This window comes from Pipistrellus kuhlii, unplaced genomic scaffold (genome assembly GCF_014108245.1).
Source record: "Pipistrellus kuhlii isolate mPipKuh1 unplaced genomic scaffold, mPipKuh1.p scaffold_m20_p_35, whole genome shotgun sequence".
NCBI lineage: Eukaryota > Metazoa > Chordata > Mammalia > Chiroptera > Vespertilionidae > Pipistrellus > Pipistrellus kuhlii.
This window is the reverse complement of record NW_023425535.1, coordinates 4,010,190-4,030,920: the sequence shown is the minus strand read 5'-3', so window position 1 is coordinate 4,030,920 and position 20,731 is coordinate 4,010,190. Positions and strand designations below refer to the sequence as shown.

The following is a 20,731-nucleotide window of genomic DNA, read 5'->3' as shown; positions in this document are numbered from 1 at the left end:
TCTTCCATCTGTTATTGATGTAGTTGTTTGTCTGACACAAATAAGTAGATGAAAGCAAGGAGTTTTGTTACACAGTTGTCACATACTTATCTATTTTAAATTTCATCCTAATTCTATTAAGTCCTTTGCTCTATTTTGTCAAAATTTGGGAGCATGCTGATTTGTTTTTTCTTCAATCAATTTTTGTGCCATTTGCATATTTATCAACCACACAAACAAGACGCGTTTTTTGTTTTGTTTTTGTTTTATTTATAAGATGAATATATATATTTTTTTAATATATTTTATTGATTTTGTACAGAGAGGAAGGGAGAGAGATAGAGAGTTTAGAAACATCGATGAGAGAGAATCATCAATCAGCTGCCTCTTGCACACCCCCTACTGAGGATGTGCCCGCAACCAAGGTACATGCCCTTGACCGGAATCGAACCCGGGACCTTTCAGTCCCCAAGCCAACGCTCTATCCATTGAGCGAAACCGGTTTCGGCAAGATGCGTTTTTTATTATTGAAAGTAATTTTGGGCCCAGCCCTCTTGGCTCAGTGGTTGAGTATCAGCTTATGAACCAGAAGGTCACAGTTCAATTCCTGGTCAGGGTAATTCCAGGGTTCCTGGCTCGATCCCCAGTGGGGGGTGTACAGAAGTCTCATCATTGATGTTTCTATCTCTCTCTCCCTCTTTCTTCTTCTGTGAAATAAATAAAAATATATTTCAGAAAGTAATTTTTGGTAATAGTATCATTATGGGCATTCAGCATATGATTAGAAGGTCTTTAAAGAATTAAACAGCTCGGCTTGTGTGGTTCAGTGGTGGAGGGTTGATGGTGTACCAAGATGTCAGAGCCAAGCAGGGTTATGGGCTCGTTCCCAGCAGGGTGTATACAGGAGGCAGCCCTTTCCATGTTGATTTTTTTTTCCTCACGGATGTTTCTGTCTCCCTCTCCCTTTCTCTCTCTCCAAAATCAGTAAAAACATATCTTTAAAAAAGAATTATTTTACAGTGTTATAACAAACTCCTCCATTATCATCTTTTTGTTTATGTGAACAAAATATCTTACTGCTAACCCCCCAAAACAGAAATAGGAAAACAGGGCTAAAATTAATGCTGAACCTTCTCATTCTAACAAGAAGTAATATTTGTCCATGAATTTAAGAACTACCATATTTTTCGGACCATAAGACGCACTTTTTTCCCCCCAGAAGTGGGGGGGAAAAGTCCCTGCGTCTTATGGTCCAAATATAGCCTACACATATACTTTAAAAAAAAAGTTTTTTTACTTGCCCGGCTCTGTGTGGTCTCTGTGTGCTTGCCCGGCTCTAAAATGGTTCTAAATGCTGCTGTTTACTTTACAGGGTTGATTACATGTGTTTATGACTGTGATGTTGGGTTTTAATGCACATAAAATATTTTAGGACACTATTTGTTTCAGAATCTTTCTTCATTTCCCTTCTCTAAAAACTGGTGCGTCTTATGGTCCGAAAAATACGGTAATTTCATCCATCACATACCTTTCCAAATACTATATCACTAGGGCACCATTATTATGGGAGATGTGTCAGCCTAAAACTATGTGAAGGATACATTGTTTTTCAGAACTCTTGTAGGGGTTGTACAAGCAAGACATTTTCCCTTCGCTTCCCTAACTTTCTGTGTGTCTCACCAAATGGCACGAGCCCTTTCGCAGCACTTCCCCAGCACTGCACCGAGGAGCACGGCTCTCTCAGTCAGCCTTTCCCGGGGCGTCACACATTGCCCCACCGGCGGCAGAGCAGCTTCGAGTGAGAACTGCTCGCTGTGCCCAGGTTTTTTCCTGTAGGATGGATTTCTTCTCAGAAACTGTCTGCCATCCCTTTTTATTTGGCTTTGGTTCCTTTTTCATGCCTACTTCTTCTCCCCTCCCCTGCACGCTCACTACATATTCCATTCCATGAATGCCAAGCGAGTTCTCCCACCAGGACTTGTTGCCCACGTACATCTGGAGATGCAAATGGACTTGGCTGGAAGAAGGGAGTGGGAGGGAGGGAATGGGAAAGGTTGTGTCATCCAACTCCATGCTCTGGCACACCTGACTGCCTGCCCAGTTACCTGTATAGGAAAGATGTGAGGTGGGGCTGATGTTACTTATTCTTGTTGAAACTACATTCAGTCTTGCAGGGGTTTGCAAGCATTTTTAACTTTTTCTAGAATCTTGACTGGGATCAATCCCAAGTTTACTAGAAGCAGAATTCATTTCTTGAATATTTACTTTTTTCATTGAACACTTGTCCTGTAAGACAGACATTTTTATCCTCCATTTTTTTTAAATAAATGCTGAACATTTTTAATGCTTCTGTCATTTCACAAAACATCTTTTGTTGACATTCTACAAATGACAGCATCCAATAATGTCCCAATCCTTTCTTCTTGAGAAAATAGTTTATATATCTTTTTGACTTCTGTAATATTTGTTATTTCAGGAAGATTTTCCAGGGAAACTTGCTGACCTTCTACTTTAGCTATTAGGTCTTCTTTATCTATTTGTTTTTCTCCATCTTCAATGCAAACAGTTAGAACTGAAGTGTCATTTGCTGAGATACAAAATTTGTTCAAAGCCTCTGAAATATTGTTATTTGGGGACAGGTTGAAAATAATTTCAGTAGATAGAGTTCTCGTCTTCGTTTTTCCTAGTTTGTAGGGATGAACTGCTTTGTTTGCTGCCACAAGTATCTGAAATGGATCGACAATCATCACTGTAGGGTTTATCAGTGAACGATCAATAGCACCTTCCATGGCCTTTTTTCTCAAGTCTCGGCATTTTTTACATCTTTAAATAACAGAAGGGTCACCCTGCATTCGGGAAATAGGTCCAGCTGATGTGTTAACTGCATCTCATAGGTAAGCAGGATTCGCTGCTTCCCGTGTCCGTCCCGCTATCCTCCATTTTTAAGCAAAAGAAAATAAAGCCCAAAGAGAAGTAAGTTTATTGCTCATGGTCACAAAGTTAAATAAGTGGCAAAGCAAGGAAATAAGCTATTTTATTCCAAAGCCCTTGCCTTTTTCAAAATACCATGCTGCCTCTCATCTGTTATTGGCAAGGTGTACTTTCTTTCCCTTTTAAAAAAAGGCAATACAATATTTAGCTGTCTAGTTTCCAACAGTCCTTGTCTTTAAATCATGCTGTCTTCCTGCCGTCTCACAGGTGTGCTCATCTTCTGATGTGACTCACCTAGTCCGGAGATAGGGATTCACACATCTGGATGTCAGCTCCCACTTCCTGGTGTTTGCTCTTCCTTCTCTAAGCTTACAATCGTTTTTGATAGAGAAGACTGGAACAAACTGAAGTTGAAGATTTGTACTTTTTTTCTTACCTACTAATCTGTCAGCAATGCACCCATTGCCGGTCTGTCTTCCAGCCCTGGTGTTTCTTTACATTTTTTCTTCAGGGCTCAGCTCATTCTGGACTGCAGCCTTCATGGCCTCTTCTTGGATGCTTGGCCCTTCCTTTGCTCACTGTTGGTTATACATTCTTAAGGGGGTTGTTTTCAGATCTGGGATGATTCCAGAGTCACAGGTGTGACTCCCAACATTTTTCTCTTTCTCTTCATAATCAATTGTTAAAAGTAAAGAATTCAGTAAAAATGTACAACTTGTCCTTTTGGAGGTATCCCGTGTTCTTGACCCATCTCTTCTTACAGAATCTCAAGTCATGGACTTAATATATTCACATTTTTAAAGTAACACCTGATTATACTGAGATTTTACCATCTGACCACCTGATAAAAAAGTCGCATGGTCCATTCCTGCTTCTTTCCTTCTACTTTTATAATGACAAAAAAATTTCTAAGGTTTAGAATGGTAGTTCTCCCAGGTAGTACTGAAATGTCCGCATTCACGTGAAGAACTGGTCTAATACTATATATAATTAGTTAAATAAAACTTCACACACAGTTTTTGATATCTGTTCCCACGTCTTTTCTCTGTGCTTCTGTTCGGATCTGTTAAGGATACATTGCATCTCATATCTGGTTGGTGGTCTCTCAGAAGCTCTCAGGAATGTTGTTTTGTATTTTGCCCTTTCTTTCTTCACCACATAGGCGTCCACGTGCCTCCACGTCAGGGCATTACAGCAGCACGGCTGTTCTGTGCGGCATCTGCCGTCTTCCCTCTCCCACCTCCCTTCACCGTGTTGTCTGTGGCCTGGGACGCTCCACGATTTAGTTAGATTTTGTTTGATCCATCGACGTCTCAGCACACTGAGCGCCCATGCTTCCCTTCTGGTTTATCTTTGTAGTAAATGTTTTACCCATGCTTTTTAGAAAATACCTCATGACCTGACTTTTTTTTTTTTTTTTTTTTTTTTTTACTAAATTAAGAATGCCAAAGTTTGGTTGAAAATACTTAAAGCTTTGTTTGTCTATAATTTAGTTATGGTTTAGTTCTAACATACCATCCACATATATAGGCTCTCCTTAGGAGAAACCGTTTTAGCCCAGCTGGCATGGCTCAGTGGTTGAATGTTGACCTGTGAACCAGAAGGTCACAGTTTCCTTTTCAGAGCACATCCCCAGATGGGGCATGCAGGAGGCAGCCAATTAATGATTCTCTCTCATCATTGATGTTTCTATCTCTCCCTCTTCCTTCCTCTCCGAAATCAATAAAAATATATTAAAAAAATAAAAATAAAAACCATTTTATAGTCTTCACTACTATAAACTATTTCAGCACAAATTCTAATTGTTAATGATCTTTTTTTTTTTTTTCCTTGCACATAAAATGTTCAGGTGCTTTTCACCCAGTGAATTAGAAATTGTATTTTAATGAATATTTAATATTTTTCATTATCAACTTAGTATATCAAATTATTTCTAATTTTATTATTATTCTCCTTCTAGGATTCACCAAAAGCCCAGCTTCGCCGGACAATAGAATGTTGTCGGACCAATTTATGTAACCAGTATTTACAACCTACACTGCCCCCTGTTGTTATAGGTAAGTTAGCAAAGAAAAGCAGGATTACAATTTTCAGTAAAATACTTTCTCTGCTTTTAACAATATACAAATTTTCTAGAATTTAACACTACAAGTGATTTTTTTTTTCTTTCAATAAGATGTGGGAAAAATACAATGTGCTTATTCATTGTTTGCTTTCATTGGCAGGTCCGTTTCTGGATGGCAGCATTCGATGGCTGGTAGTGCTCATTTCTATGGCTATCTGCATAATTGCTATGATCATCTTCTCCAGCTGCTTTTGTTACAAGTAAGAAGATAATTATTTTTATGCAAAATATTTTGTAGAATAGTAGGTATAAATACTTGTTAAAGCCAGTGGGCAGAAATCATCAATTGCTAGCTGTAATTTAGAAGCCGTTCCTTGTCTTCTCTGTTTGTCTCCTTAAATTAACTTTTTATATTTTTCTTTTTTGTGGTTGTTAATCCTTACCAGAGGATATTGCTTTCCAGAAAGAGTGAGAGAGAAGAGAGACAGAGAGAAACATCAATGTGAGATAGTCACATTGATTGGTTGCTTCCAGCACACACTTTGATGAAGACAATCAAGGTGTCCTTGACCTGATTTAAACCCAAGACCCTCAGTCCATGGGCCACTGCTATATCCACTGAGCCAAACCAGCCAGGGCACTTTTTTTAAGGTAAAGGAGGATCTCGCTACCAATCAATTAATTAGATATAACTTTATACTTATTATGTCATGGGTAGTTATGATTTTCTTATTTATGGAATATTAAACTTTCTTATATCTGAATGTTTAAATCCAGTTCTAAGAAACCAGTGATATTACTTTTCTTTAGTTATTTGGGCTTAAGAATTGTTTTATTCAGTTATGATTTCAGAAGAAGTTGCTAAAAGAGAAGAGTAATAAGAGGAAAACATGAATTTCAAAAATAAAACATTATCTTACTGACATATACATTCAGAGAGATTAGTGGAACAGGTTATTAAACCCATAGATAGATACAACTATATTAGGAAATTTAGTATAAAGACAACATTTCAGATCATTGAGGAAAAGATGGATTAATAAGTAGATTTGGAGTAGCTAGCTTTATTGAGGGGAAAGTGAAGTTGAATCAATTCCCTATTTGGTAATAAATTTTAATTAGATTGGAGCTAAATACATACAAATGCAATTATTAAAGTAAGAGGATAAACCATAGAGGATTTTAAAAAAATAATCTCAGAGGGTGAAGACCTTTGTGAGTCTGACACAAAATGTAGAAACAAACAAAAATCCGTAGGCCATGGCAGGAAGCTCAGTTGGCTAGAGCATCGTCCAGTCTCCATGCACCAAGGCTGGGCACATACAAAAATCAACCAGTGAATGCACATAGAAATGGAACAACAAACCGATGTCTCTCTCCCTTCCTCTCTCCCCTTCCCTTCCATTTCCTTGCTCTCTAATATCAGTAAATTTAAAAAAAAAAAAAAAAAATTTTAACCCTTAAAATTAAAAAAGAAAATACTGATGATGTCACCTACCCAAAAGTAAAATTTTATTATGTTGCAGAAATCACCATTAGAAGACGACTATCAGTGAAAAATATTGGCAGCTCATATTTCAAATAATGGATTTCTCAAATATAAAGAACTCATATAAGTCAGAAAGGAAAAACATCTGTCAAATCCCTGGGAAAATAGGCCACATAAATGAACATATGATTTATTCAAAAAGAAATATATGTGGCTCTTAAAAATTAAAAGATAACTGAAGAACGCCCATAATAGAAATTAAAATCATACTGAGATTGTCACCTATTATACTGGCAAGGATTTAAACGTTTGGTAGTCAGTCTTTGAGATAAGAGGCAGCTTGGGCCTACTGCTTATTTACTTTTGCTCCCCCGACTCAACAGCAATAGTTTTTAACTTCTTTGTCCAACTAGGACAAGGAGCACGGGAAGTAACAGCAAAATCTTTGGGACCTAAGAAAGGTGGATTAGCCAGGACTGGTTTGGCTCAATGGATACAACTATCAGTCAGCGTCGGCCTGCGGACTGAAAGGCCCCAGGTTCGATTCCGGTCAAAGGCATCAAACCTTGGTTGCGGGTACATCTCCAGTAGAGGGTGTGCAGGAGCCAGCTGATCAATGTTTCTCTCTCATCGATGTTTCTAGCTCTCTATCCCTCTCCTTTCCTCTCTGTAAAAAATCAATAAAATATATTCTTAAATTAAAAAATTAAACGTGGATTAATAGTAAGTGACTGCAGACCTAAAATATTGGAATCCCAGGCTGGAAATTGATAGCCAGGAAGCAGCCAGTTTATACTATAGAATTACTCAAGAAGCTCTGGAATTCGTAGTCCCAGTTATCTGGAAGTGAAACAGAGTGGCAGTAAAACGAAGAAAATTACTTAAAAGTCTGATTTTAGAAAGGCAGAAGCTGAATTGGTTATCTAATACTGCATTAAGAAATCACTCCTAGCCCTAGCTAATTTGGCTCAGTAGATAAGAGTATCAAACGATGTACTGAAGAGTCCTGGGTTCGATTCTGTTTAAGGACATATACCTTCATTGTAGACTCGATCCCCAGCTCTGGTTGGGATGTGTGCAGGAGGCAACAACCAGTGGATGTTTCTCTCTCACATCGATGTTTTTCTGTCTGTCTCTCCCCCTCCATTCCACTCTCTAAGAATCAATAGAAAAACATCCTCCCATGAGGATCAACAACAAAACCAAACTCCTAAACTTGGTGGCTCAAACCAACGGTTACTATCCCTCACTGTTTCTGTGGGTCAGGAATTGAGGGACTTGTCTGGTTGGTTCAGCGCCCCTCTGAAGGCTGGGCTGGAACTGGTAGAGCACCTCCCGAGGTAGCTCACCTCCTGGGCTCAGAGGTTGGCAGGCAGTCTGATTCCTGTCTGGGAGCCTCTGCACAGAGCTGCATGAGTTCTCACAGCTCCGCAGAGGCCCGGCTCCCTGCAGAGGGAGTGACCTGAGACCAAGGAGGAAGGCAGTGCTGTTCATGATCCAGACCAGCGATTTTCTGCTGGGCGCCGCAAAAATGTTTAAAACATGCAGTACCCGACCATTTAGTCAGGTACGGACCTCTTTTCTCTCAAGTTGTCAAATTGGAAATTGACAGCAGCCAACCCAACAATAGCCATTTGATGTGAATGAATCAGATTTATATCAATTTTTTTTTCAGATAAGAAAAAACTAACTTTTTTTGGTATGCCACAGAATTTTAGTGATTAGTTTATGCACCATGAGGTAGAAAAGGTTGGAAATCGCTGGTCCGTCCTCGCTTCTGCCATGACCTGTTGGTCCTTGGGCCAGGCCTGTGCGCTGTGGAGAGAAGTCAGCATGGCGTGTGTCCGGGTGAGGATCTTCACAGGCCTCAGACACCGAGCTCCCTGCTCCTGTTCTTTGTGACTTCCCCTACCACCTCCCCAACAGAAGGCTAGGAGTATGTTCTATAGAAAGAACAAAAGTAAGGTTCTCCTCAACTGTGGAACCCTGCTATGGAGGGTGAGGTATTACAGTGAAAACACGGAGGTCACGTGAAAATTTTGTGCTGATTGGGGGTCCTCAACCCTCCCAGAACCTCGTCACCAGGCTTGTTCCCTCAGGACAACAGATGGGAAGATTCTTCTCAGGGAAATTCATGTAGCCCAGGAGAAAACCTAGCTATGCTGACATGAGTGTCCCATGCAGTGGCCCAGGCAGATGACCGTCCAGGGAGGACTGTGGTCAGTAAGGCATCACACTCAGAGCCGAGAAGGACTTTGGTCCCTGAGAAGTAGGGAACAAGCAAGGTGAGTGATGGCTGCCCGGTGTCCGGCATGAGCACTCTGGCTGTGGGACACAGGAGAAGCCTTAGCAGCCCCCTCAGTCTGGATGGAGGGATAGCGGAGAGGGGATAGCTCAGCTTGGAGCTCACAAGACAGAACTGGAGAGGAGAGCCTTGCAGAGAGAGGCTGGAGACCCGCAGAAGGTTCCTGTCACGTTTTCAGCAGATCAGCAAGGAAACAATGCAAGACTGGGAATCGGGTCTGCCCCACCAGCTTTGAGGCTTGGAAGCCTGTAGTTCTCCAGGCACTGGTTCGAGTACTGAGAGAGTCTGGCCTCAGTATTGTGGAGTAAGGAGACCTACACTGAACATGGCTCTGGTCCTACCTCAGAAACAAAACCCAAAATGATTGGGCCTTTTTCAGATAGCTGTGTTCTCAAATGAAGCCCAAGAGTATTTGTGCAGTTACAGAAATGGCCAGCATCCAATAAGTAAAACTCTGTCTTGTATTCAATTAAAGATGGCCAGGCATGCAAAAAGGGGGGAATACAATGTAGAATGAGAGGATGTTATGCATTCAGTATCACTGACCCAAAGTTTAGGATTAGCAGACAAAGGCATTAAAACAGTTATTATAACTGCATTTTTTATATTCAAAAGTTAGAGACATAAAAGATCCAACTCAAACTTTAGGAAATGAACTCTATTGTAGTACCTGAGATGAATTGTATTCTGGGTGAGATTAAGCAGTGAACATGAAGACAGCAATGGAAATTAACAAACATTTAAAAAGAACTCCAGCCGAAACCGGTTTGGCTCAGCGGTAGAGCGTCGGTCTGCGGACTGAAAGGTCCTGGGTTCGATTCCGGCCAAGGGCATGTACATTGGTTGCGGGCACATCCCTGGTAGGGGGTGTGCAAGAGGCAGCTGGTCGATGTTTCTCTCTCATCGACGTTTCTAGCTCTCTATCTCTCTCCTTTCCTCTCTGTAAGAAAATCAATAAAATATATAAAAAGAACTCCAGCCCTGACCTGTGTGGCTCAGTGGATAGTGCATTGGCCCACAGACAAAAGAGTCCTGGGATCTATTCCAGTCAAAGGCAGATATCTCAGTCATAGGCTCGATCCCCAGCCCTGGTCAGGTTATGTGCGGGAGGCAACCAATCCATGTGTCTCTTGCACATCGATGTTTTTCTCAGAGTCCCCTCCCTTCCACTCTAAAAATTAATGGAAAAATAATATTAGTGAGGATTAAGAATAACAACAAAAAAACTTACAAAACTAAGTATTATTGAGCTGTGGCACTTCAAACAGGAGTGTGTGTTGTGTGTGTGTCTGCTGTTCCTTTAGGTTCCCTTTATAGTTTATATAAGTATTACAGAGAATCTCATGACTGCTGTGTGTTTAGCTTTTGAGTTTTATGTACTAGTTTTATTTACTTGAAGGTTAATTATTGAGTAGAGATTAATAATTTAATGAATCATTTACATTTAGCTCAACTTTAATAAGACACAAATTTCTATATAGCAAGCCATAAAAGATTAAAGTTAAAGAGGGGTATATATTACTACATGTTGAGATGACTTATATATTTTATTAACATTTTCTTTTTTTTCTGATGACTCTTGTTCCAATACAGAAAAAATTGCAAATTTATTGTTCTTGAATTTGACTTACATTCATGATAACATAGTCCTCAAAATCAGTGCCTTTCCCAAAGCCTTCTCTCTATCTGTCACCTTTCATTTTGGAGTAGTTGCCATTTCTGCTCCATCTGGCAGCTCTTTGTACTTCCCTCTAATAGGTAATTTCTATCGTGGTTTTTTTTTCTTTTTTTTTCTATCATTTTTTTGTGATTTCTTTGACCTTTTAAAAAACTAGGTAGAGCCCATGATCCACACCTAAAGTATTTACTACTTTCACCTAACATTTTTTCACTTGTTTAGTTGTTTATAATCATTTGCCAAAAGTCTGCCTTTCCCATTGGACAGGAACCTTAGTGATAACAGAGGTTAACTTGTTCATTGACATTGATGATGGCTAGCTGATAAATTACTACTTTTCTGTTTAAGTATTAAGCATGAATGTAGTGGCCCTGGCCTGTGTGGCCATTTGAAGTGCAAATAAATACATGAAATGGTTGAATGTCAACCCATGCACCCAGATGTCGCTGGTTCAGTTTCCAATCATGGCACATGCCCAAGTTGCAGGCTTGATTTCCAATGTGGGGTGTTCAGGAAGCAGCCGGTCAATAATTCTCTCTCATCATTGATGTTTCTATCTCTGCCTCTCCCTTCCTTATTGAAATCAATAAAAATATATTTTAAAAATAATAATAAACATGGTGAATTGGTGTGTCCTTCATCCTTGGCACACAGTAAATGCTCATTAAGCTTTGTTGAGAGAGAAAACCAAGATGGTGGCATAGGTAAACACCTGAACTGCTGCCTCGTACAACAATTTCAAAACTACAACTAAAAGACAAAATGGACATCATCCAGAATCACAGGAAGGCTGGCTGAGTGGAAATTCTACAACTAGAAGGAAAGAGAAAAGCACACTGAGGCTCAGAGGAGCTGCGGAGGGCAGAGGTACAGAGGTGTGCACGTGGAGAGGGCTGACAACTGAGTACTCGGCTGGCTTTCTCAATCGGGAGGGAGACAAAAGCTCTCAACTGCTCTGAACTCCAGTTCCGGGCAAGACTCTAAGGACCCAGACTCATACAGGGAGAAACTAGACAGTCTGACATCAGGCCAGAATACAAGGGTGGCTTTCTCTCAGAGGTGCTTGAAGCAATTACTGTGGGCAGGGCTTATGGGAAGCCATTGCTGTTTGCTCTGCCCTGAGATCCCGCCCTATGAAGCCATTGCTGTTTGCTCCACCCTGAGTCTCTGCCCCCTCCAATCTGAGCACAGAGGCTTTTGTATATGAATGGCCTGGTCCTTTGAAATCTAAACTTACCTAACAAACTGCAGCTGAATCAGTGAAACCCAGAACATCCAAAAGAAGGCCCAAGGCCCCACAGCAGCTTGCATTGCTTCATAGCTACACCTCATCTAAGCACCGCCAAACCTCAAACAAAGAAGAGGAATCTGCAAATCTCTCCATAGCTCCTCCTGGGTGGCCTCAAGCAGAGGCTAAATTAGCACCTCCTTGGAGATCCAAGAGCCAGTGTACCCAGGGGTCAGAGTGGGACCATCCAGATTACAACTCCTCAAATCCATAAGGGACACACTCAGTGGGCAGACTCAGTGAGCACCAAAGCCCCACTGAAGCAAATCTTGTCTCTCAAGTTTGTCTTCAGCGCAGTTCTCCCATTGTAGAGACAGCTGATGCTCACAGCAAATTGGCCTGGAGATCAATTCCTCCCAGAGATGCCAACAACAATCAAGGCTTATCTACAACAAGATTGTGCACACAATCCACAAAAGGGATGCACCAAGACTATCCACCTCGAGTAACTGGGGAGGCTGAGCCACTGGGCCCTATAGGACACCTCGCACACAAAGCCACTCTATAAACTCAGGGAAGCAGCCAAAATGCGGAGACAAAGAAATGGGTCACAAATGAAGGAAATGGAGGAAAGCTAATGACTGGATATAGAATTCAAAACCATGGTTATAAGGTTTTTCAAGAATTTCCTAGAAAAGACTGATAAATTTAGCAAGACCCTTGAGGATATGAAAAAGAACCAACTAGAAATTAAGCATACACTGACTGAAATAACAAAATAAAATTACATACAGAGATCCAACAGCAGACTAGAGGATCGCAAGAATCAAGTCAAAGATTTGAAAAACAAAGAAGCAAAACACCCAATAGGAAAAGCAAGAAGAAAAAGAATCCAAAAATATGAAGATAGTGTAAGGAGCCTATGGGACAACTTTAAGCGTACTATCAGAATTATGGGGGTCCCAGAAGAAGAGAGAGAGCAAGATATTGAAAATCTATTGAAGAAATAGTGACAGAAAACTTGCCCCACCTGGTGAAAGAAATAGACTTACAAGTCCAGGAAGCACACAGAACCCAAACAAAAGGAATCCAAAGAGGACCACACCAAGACACATCATAATTAAAATTCCAAGAGCAAAGGACAATCTTAAAAGCAGCAGGAGAAAAACAGTTAATTACCTACAAGGGAGCACCCATATGATTGTCAGCTGATTTCTCAACAGAAACTATTCAGGCCAGATGGGAGTGGCAAGAAATAGTCAAAGTGATGAATATCAATAACCTACAACCAGGATTACTCTACCCAGCAAAGCTATCATTCAGAATTGAAGGTCAGATAAAGAGCTTCACAGGTGAGAAAAAGCTAAAGGAGTTCATCACCACCAAACCAGAATTATATAAAATGCTAAAAGGTATTCTTTAAGAAGAGGAAAAAGAAGAAAAAGATAAAAATTATGAACAACAAATATGTATTTATCAACAAGTGAATCTAAAAACTAAGGGAATAAAAAATTTGATGAACAGTATTAATTGGTGAATATAATTGTAAAAGAATCAGGGACATAGAAAGATAATGGACTGACAGTTCTCAAGGGGAAAGGGGAGTAAGGGATGCGAGAAGAGACTGAACAAAAAGTGTACACCTATGGATGGAGGACAGTGGGGTGGGGAGTAAGAGCAGAGAGTGGAGTAGGAACCTGGTGGAGGGGAGCTATGGGAAGAGGAACAATTGTAATAATATGAATTATAGAGATTAATTTTTTTAAAAAAAGAATGTCCAGGTCAACTGAAAAAGTTTGAAGACCAACCATTACAAGCATTATTGTATGAAGATGCATGTCCCACTCAAAAACAACTTGCAGAAAGATTAAATGTTGCTCAGCAAACAATTTCCAATTGTTTAGAAATAAAAGGAAAGATATTTTTAAAATTTCTTTATTGATTAAGGTATTACATATGTGTCCTCATCCCCCTATTATCTTCCCAACCCCCCCCCCCCCCCAGGAAAAATTTTAAAGGAAGGAAAATGGATGCTACATCAACTAACTGAATGAAAGACTAATGGGCCAAAACAAATTTCAATGGATAGAGCGTAGGCTTGGGGACTGAAAGGTCCCAGGTTTGATCCTGGTCAAGGGCATGTACCTTGGTTGCGGGCATATCCCCAGTAGGGGGTGTGCAAGAAGCAGCTGATTGATGACTCTCATCGATGTTTCTCACTCTCTATCTCTCTCCCTTCCTCTCTGTACAAAATCAGTAAAATATATTTTAAAAAAAAACAAAAAAAAAACACGACTAATGGAAAACCAAAAAGTCATCAGTAAAATGTTGCTTCAGCTGCACAAAAGAAAGTCTTTTTTGCATCAAATTGTGACTGGCAATGAAAATTGAAAATTGGATTTATTTTAAGAATATCAAATGCACAAAATCATGGGTTGATCCAGATCAACCATCAACATCAACTGCAAGGCCAAATTGCTTTGGAAAGAAGACAATCTCTGCAATCAGAAAGGTGTGGTGTATTATGAGCTTCTAAAACCAGGTGAAACCATTAATATTGATTGCTACCAACAACAAATTATTTGAATCATGCTTTGAACCAGAAGACATCGCAAAGTAATTTGCTTCATGATGACTCACCATCACACCCTTCAAAACCAGTTAAAGACACGTTAAAAGATATTGCCTGGGAAGTCCTAACTTATCGCCATATTCACCAGACCTTGCTCCTTCAGATTACCACTTGTTCTGATCGATGGCACCAGCACTTTCTGAGCAGCACTTCAAAACATACGAAAAGTGGAAAATTGGGTCTCTGAATAGTTTGTCTCAAAACAAGAAAAGTTCTATTGGGATGGTTTCCACAAATTACCTGAAAGATGGGGGAAATGTGTAGCTAGCGATGGACATTACTTTGAATAGAGCACCTTTGATGTTTCTCTTGAAATTATCTGTGTTCTTTTATTACAAAATCCACCATTATTAACCAGTATACTTAGTATACTTACAAATTCAAATAACAATACTTGTGTAACAGAAAGTTTATATTTCTACATTCCCAGAAAAACTTAGTTACCACTTGCTATAATATATACCGTATTTTCCGGACCATAAGACGCACTTTTTTTCCCCCAGAAGTGGGGGGGGAAAAGTCCCTGGGTCTTATGGTCCAAATATAGCCTACACATATACTTTAAAAACAAAGTTTTTTTACTTGCCCGGCTCTGTGTGGTCTCTGTGTGCTTGCCCGGCTCTAAAATGGTTCTAAATGCTGCTGTTTACTTTACAGGGTTGATTACATGTGTTTATGACTGTGATGTTGGGTTTTAATGCACATAAAATATTTTAGGACACTATTTGTTTCAGAATCTTTTTTTCTTCATTTCCCTTCTCTAAAAACTGGTGCGTCTTATGGTCCGAAAAATACGGTATCCTCTCTGAACTTTGTAGACGTGTGTGTGTGTGTGTGTGTGTGTGTGTGTGTGTGTGTAATTTAAAACATTGCAGTCACATCCACATGCTGTTTTTTTATTCGTCTTTCCCACTTGTCCAAGCAGCACTCAAGCTAGAATGGCAGAGCCCCTTCTGGAGGTTCTGCTGGCAGAAGCATGTTATCTGGGCTAAAGCTAATTTTGATATGATCCTATCTGAAGGAAGAAAAATGCTGTTGATAAGCTTTAAATTTTATAGTTTTAGGATTTTAATGTATATTCTTTTTCTGCTTTTTGAAAAGACATTATTGCAAGAGCATCTCCAGCAGACGTCGTTACAATCGTGACTTGGAACAGGATGAAGCGTTTATCCCTGCGGGGGAGTCCCTGAAAGACCTCATTGACCAGTCCCAGAGCTCTGGCAGCGGTTCCGGACTGCCTCTGCTGGTAAGACGGGCATCTGTGGAAGCAGAGTCACAGCAGGGTGATGGAGTGCGATCACGGCAGGGTGATGGGCATGGTCACAATCAGTGCCTGATCAGGACAGGCTATGGGTGCATGGTTATGGCAGCCTCAGGAGCATGACCGCAGGTGTAGTGTTGTCCTTAGTGAGAAAGATGGCCGCAGTAATGCAAGATGAAATTAGTCAAAAGTAAGAAATATGAAACAAGGAAAATAGGCAAATAAGGTTAGGAAAGAAGTGTGGTCATGGATTGTTACATAAGTGCTGGAGTTAGCTCACAAGCTTTGCTCTAACAGCCATTCTGAAGGTGAATCAGATGTGTGACTCCTGGACTATTCCGATTCTTAAGTCAAAAAGAAGTTTCTCTGTAAAAAATCAATAAAATGTATTTTAAAAAAATTTTTTAAAAAAGAAGAAGAAAATCATTGTAACCCTTGAGTTGAACACAGATTTCTTAGGAAATCTAAAGGTATAAGGCAATTTTTAAGATGATAAATTGGACTTTCTCAAAATGTAAGACTTGTCTTATTTAGAAGACACTGTTAAGAAAATTAAAAACCAAATCACAAATCTGTGTTGCAGAATATATAAAGTACTTTTACAACTCAGTAATAAGACAATTCAGTTTTTTTAGTGGATAAAAGAGTTGAATAGACACTTTCCAAGAGAAGATATGAGAATGGCAAATAAGCATATGAAAATATAGCAACATTGGGGAAACCCAAACTAGCACAATAAGATGCTACTGCATGTCCACAAATATGGCCAAGACTGTGGATATCAGCTGGCAGTCTCACATTGATGATTAAAATGCAAAATGGAAATATCTCTGGGATTAGAAATGATAGCAGAATAGAAGGATTCTACACAGCCATGCTCCTAGGAACAAGCTGGAATTACAACTGAAATACAGAAAGCCTTCCTGAATAATCAACCAAAAAGCCACAGGAGAGAACCCTGATTGATATCCAAGGACCAAAGGTGGAGAACACATAGAGACTGGTAGGAGGGGCAGAGGAGCAAAGGGCTGGCTGGGCACCCACAGTCAGCAGCTGAAGTCCTGTAGAGAGATCTCAGCTGTGGTGAGTTGCCACTGAGAACTCCGGGATCTAGCCCCCAAGCTAAGCTCCCCAGCAGAGAGCACTAAACCATGGAGAGTACCCACATAACATCTAGCTGTAAAAAGCATTGGGGAGCTGTCTGCCATGGAGTGGCAGCTAAAAGGTTGGGCACCCTCATAAAGGGCCAGTGCACAAAAATTTCCTGTGGAGCCACCCACCTTGTGCTCTGGCACAGAGAGGGTGAAGTGGACCAGAGCTATGGGAGCAGAACCCAGGACTGGGAGTCTGGGGGATAAAGCTCAAGTCAGACACCCCAAGTTTCCTGGGATGAGTCATTCCCTCACACAGCAGAGGACATATTTCCCACAGACATCTGCCTTGCCTGGGCAAAAGACAATTGACCCACCCAACCTATTGGAAAACACCTTGCCTTGAGGCCACTTAAGAGATTAAAAGTAGCCAAAACTGGTTTGGTTCAGTGGATAGAGCTTTAGCCTGTGGACTGAAGGGTCCCAGGTTTGATTCTGGTCAAGGGTATGTACCTTGGTTGCAGGCACATCCCCAGTGGGAGGTGTGCAGGAGGCAGCTGGTCGATGTTTCTCTCTCATCGATGTTTCTAGCTCTCTATCTCTCTCCCTTCCTCTCTGTAAAAAATCAATAAAATATATATATATATATATATATATATATATATATATATATATATATATTTTTTTTTTTTTTTTTTTTTTTTTTAAGAGAGAGAGTAAAAGTAACTATTAGCCTCCAGACAGAAGCAACTGCCCCATCCTGTTGGAAAAAAAACTCTTCACACACCTGAGGATGATTTGCCTGGGGGCAATTCACATAGGAATCCTATTAGTCTATAGACAGAGGCAGTCTCTGGAGGTTTGAGTCTTTGCCTGATCCAATTTGTCAGAAATATCTTTTAACACTGTCCTGCACTAGAGATTGAGAGGTATAGAGGATCTACCTAATACATAGTCACAAACCCAAACAGACAACCAAAATGAGGAAACAAACAATCCCCAAATGAAAGAACTATTGCATTCTCTAGAACCGTGGTCAGCAAACTCATTAGTCAACAGAGCCAAATAACAACAGTACAACAATTGAAATTTTTTTTTTGAGAGCTGAAAACCAACTTCTGTACATGGGCCACAAAGTTTCAATCGCACTGTACGTGTGCACCCGCATGTGGTATTTTCTGGAAGAGCTACACTCGGGGGGCCAAAGAGCTGCATGTGGCTCACGAACCTTGGTTTGCCGACCACTGCTCTAGAAGAAAAATGAAGCAGAAATAAGAAATTTATCCGAAACAGAGTTCAAAGTGATGTTAAAAATGCTCAACAGTATGAAAAAAGATATAGTAACTATGAAAAAAAGAACAGTCTGAGATAAAGAATGACATGACACAAATAAAAAAACACATTGGAATACACAGTGAATTAGAAGACAGTTGAAAATATCATTCAGTTAGCGAACCAAAAAGAAAAAAAACTATTAAAAAACAGGTGGACAACGTAAGGGAGCTGTGGGACAATGTAAAATGCCATCTTAGAATACGAGGTGTGCCAGGAAAGGGAGAAAGGAGTAAAGAAGGTATTTGATGAAATAATGGTAGAAAACTTACCTAACCTGGTAAGGGAAAAAGTCACACATTCAGGAGGCACAAAAAACCCCAAACAGATTTACACCCAGACACATCATAATAAAATGCCATAAATTAAAGGCAAAGAGAAAATCTTAAAGGCAGCAAGAAAAAAGAAAACTGTTACCTACAAAGCAGTTTCCACAAGGCTGACACCTTATTTCTCAGGCCAGAAGGGAAGACGGCATGAAGTACCCAAGGTAGGAAAAGCAAAGATCTGAAACCAAGGTTATTATATCCAGCAAGGCTATCATTCAAAATAGATGGTGAAATAAAGAGCTTCCCAGACAAGAAAAGGCTAAAGAAGTTTATCACCACCAAGCCAGCATTACAAGAAATGCTAAAGGGATTGCTGTAAGTAATTTCCAAGAAGAAGAAACAGAGAAAGAAACCTAGCCAGACAGAACTAAAATGTACATAAATAAGTACCTCTCAATAATAACCCCAAATGTAAATGGATTAAATGCTTCAATCAAAAGGTGTAAGGTAACTGACTGGATTCAAAAACATGACCCAACTATATGTTGTCTACAAGAGAACCACCTCAAAACAAAAGACACACACAGGATGAAAGTGATGGCATAGAAAAAAATTTTACATGCAAATGGAAAAGAAAAAAAAGCTGGAGTAACAATACTCATTTCTGAATTTCTGACAAAATAGACTTTAAAAGCATCATACTAAGCAAAATAAGCCAGTGGAAGAAAGATAAATATATGATCTCACTCATTTGTGAAATATAATGAACAACATAATAAACTGATGAACAAAAAATAGAGCCAGAGGGGGGGTAATATTCTAGAATATAATAGAAGTAATCCTGTTGTTTGCAGATGTTTAATATTTTCTACAATGTTTATGATATAGTATATTAGTATAGTTTTGGTAATATTATTATACTTAAAATTCTTTTATTGAAATATTAATGTTTATTGTATGTTGTATTATTATATGTAAGATCATTTTTCTTGCCCTAGCTGGTTTGGTTCAGTGGATTGAGAATCAACCCAAAGACTAAAGGGTTCCAGGTTCGATTCCAGTCAAGGGCACATGCCCAGGTTGCAGGCTTGATCCTCAGTGGGGATTGTGCAGGAGGCAGCTGATCAGTGATTCTCTCTCATCATTGATGTTTCTATCTCTCTTTCTCTCTTCCTCTCTGAAATTAATATATAATATATAGTATATATTTTTAAAGATCATTTTTCTTGAATAATTGGTGTTTATAGCATATAACATCATTTAAAATTGTTTTTCTTGAGATATTAATGTTTATTGCATGTAACATATTTAAGATTTTTTTAAATTAAAACAATAAATAAAGCAATAAAAAAGAAATTGTCACACAACATACAAAAAGATATCCACAGCCTTCACTTAGCGGAGCCTGGTTGCATTTTCAGCTCACTCTACTATAAGGACAATGTTTTCTTATCTATAACTAGAGGCCCGTGCACAAAATTAATGAAAAAATAGGCCTGCCTTCACCTGGCTGCTGGCACCAGCTTCCTTCTGGCACCGGGACCTAGGCTTCCCTTGCAGCCCCGGTTTCATCTACTTTTATTATTATAAACTAGAGGCCCAGTGCATGAAATTCATGCGGGGGGGAGGTGGTCCCCTCAGCCCAGCCTGCACCCTCTCCAATTGGGGACGCTTTGGGGGATGTCTAATTGCCAGTTTTGGGCCTAAACCGGCAGTTGGTATCCCTCTCACAATCTGGGACCGCTGGCTCCTAACTGCTCACCTGCCTACCAACCTGATCACCCCGACTGCCCTTCTCTGCTGGCCTGGCTGCCCCCAACTTCCCTCTACTGCTGGCCTGATATCATCCCCAGCTGCCCTCTGCTGGCCAATTTGGTTCTGATTGGTCAGTTTCTATGCCAGTCAGCATCAAAAGCTCCACCTCCTAGGCAGCCATTGGCTCCCCACAGCACCCATATTTGGTTCTGATTGGTCAGTTCCTATACCAGTCAGCATCTCTGGGCCTATCAATGGGGCCTGATCAGAAAGGTGGGGCTGATCAGCAGCCCCAGTGGAGGCCTGGAGAAAAATGGAGGCGGAGCTACTGGCCAGACTGGGAAAGAAAGAGAGAAGTAAGTATTGATCAAATGCTGGCTGCCACAGAAGCAACGGATCAGTCCCAGCTTTTCAGGCCTCTCTCTGGCCCTGATTCACAGCCCCCTCAGCAGTCAGTGTTGGGACATGCACCTGCAGTCAGCAGCAGCACTGACTGCAGGACTGACTTCTGGTTGGTTAACCTTTGGTTGTTACAACCCAGAGTTTTTATATATTAGGATGGTAATGTTTGAAGAGAACACTGTTTTGTGTACAATGTGGCCAGCACACTGGAATAATAAACCATAACTGTGTAACTTTTATTTCTTAAAAAAAAGTGCAAAATGGTGCAACCACTTTGGGAAAAGTTTGACAGTTGACTGAAAACTTAAGCACTC

The 20,731-nt window shown here is 40.2% G+C and overlaps 1 protein-coding gene and 1 pseudogene across 2 annotated transcripts in view; one reads left to right on the top strand and one right to left on the bottom strand.

Moving 5' to 3' along the window:
* The window catches only part of BMPR1A (bone morphogenetic protein receptor type 1A), a 167,349-nt gene that overhangs the window by 132,671 nt on the left and 13,947 nt on the right, over window positions 1-20,731 (top strand). For both annotated transcript variants that reach the window (XM_036461234.2, XM_045570699.1), the window contains 3 exons: window positions 4,871-4,967; window positions 5,136-5,235; window positions 15,409-15,553. In XM_036461234.2, the coding sequence (XP_036317127.1) occupies window positions 4,871-4,967; window positions 5,136-5,235; window positions 15,409-15,553 (342 nt within the window). The remainder of the gene's footprint in view (window positions 1-4,870; window positions 4,968-5,135; window positions 5,236-15,408; window positions 15,554-20,731) is intronic.
* Window positions 2,304-2,912, bottom strand: LOC118732146 (annotated as a pseudogene).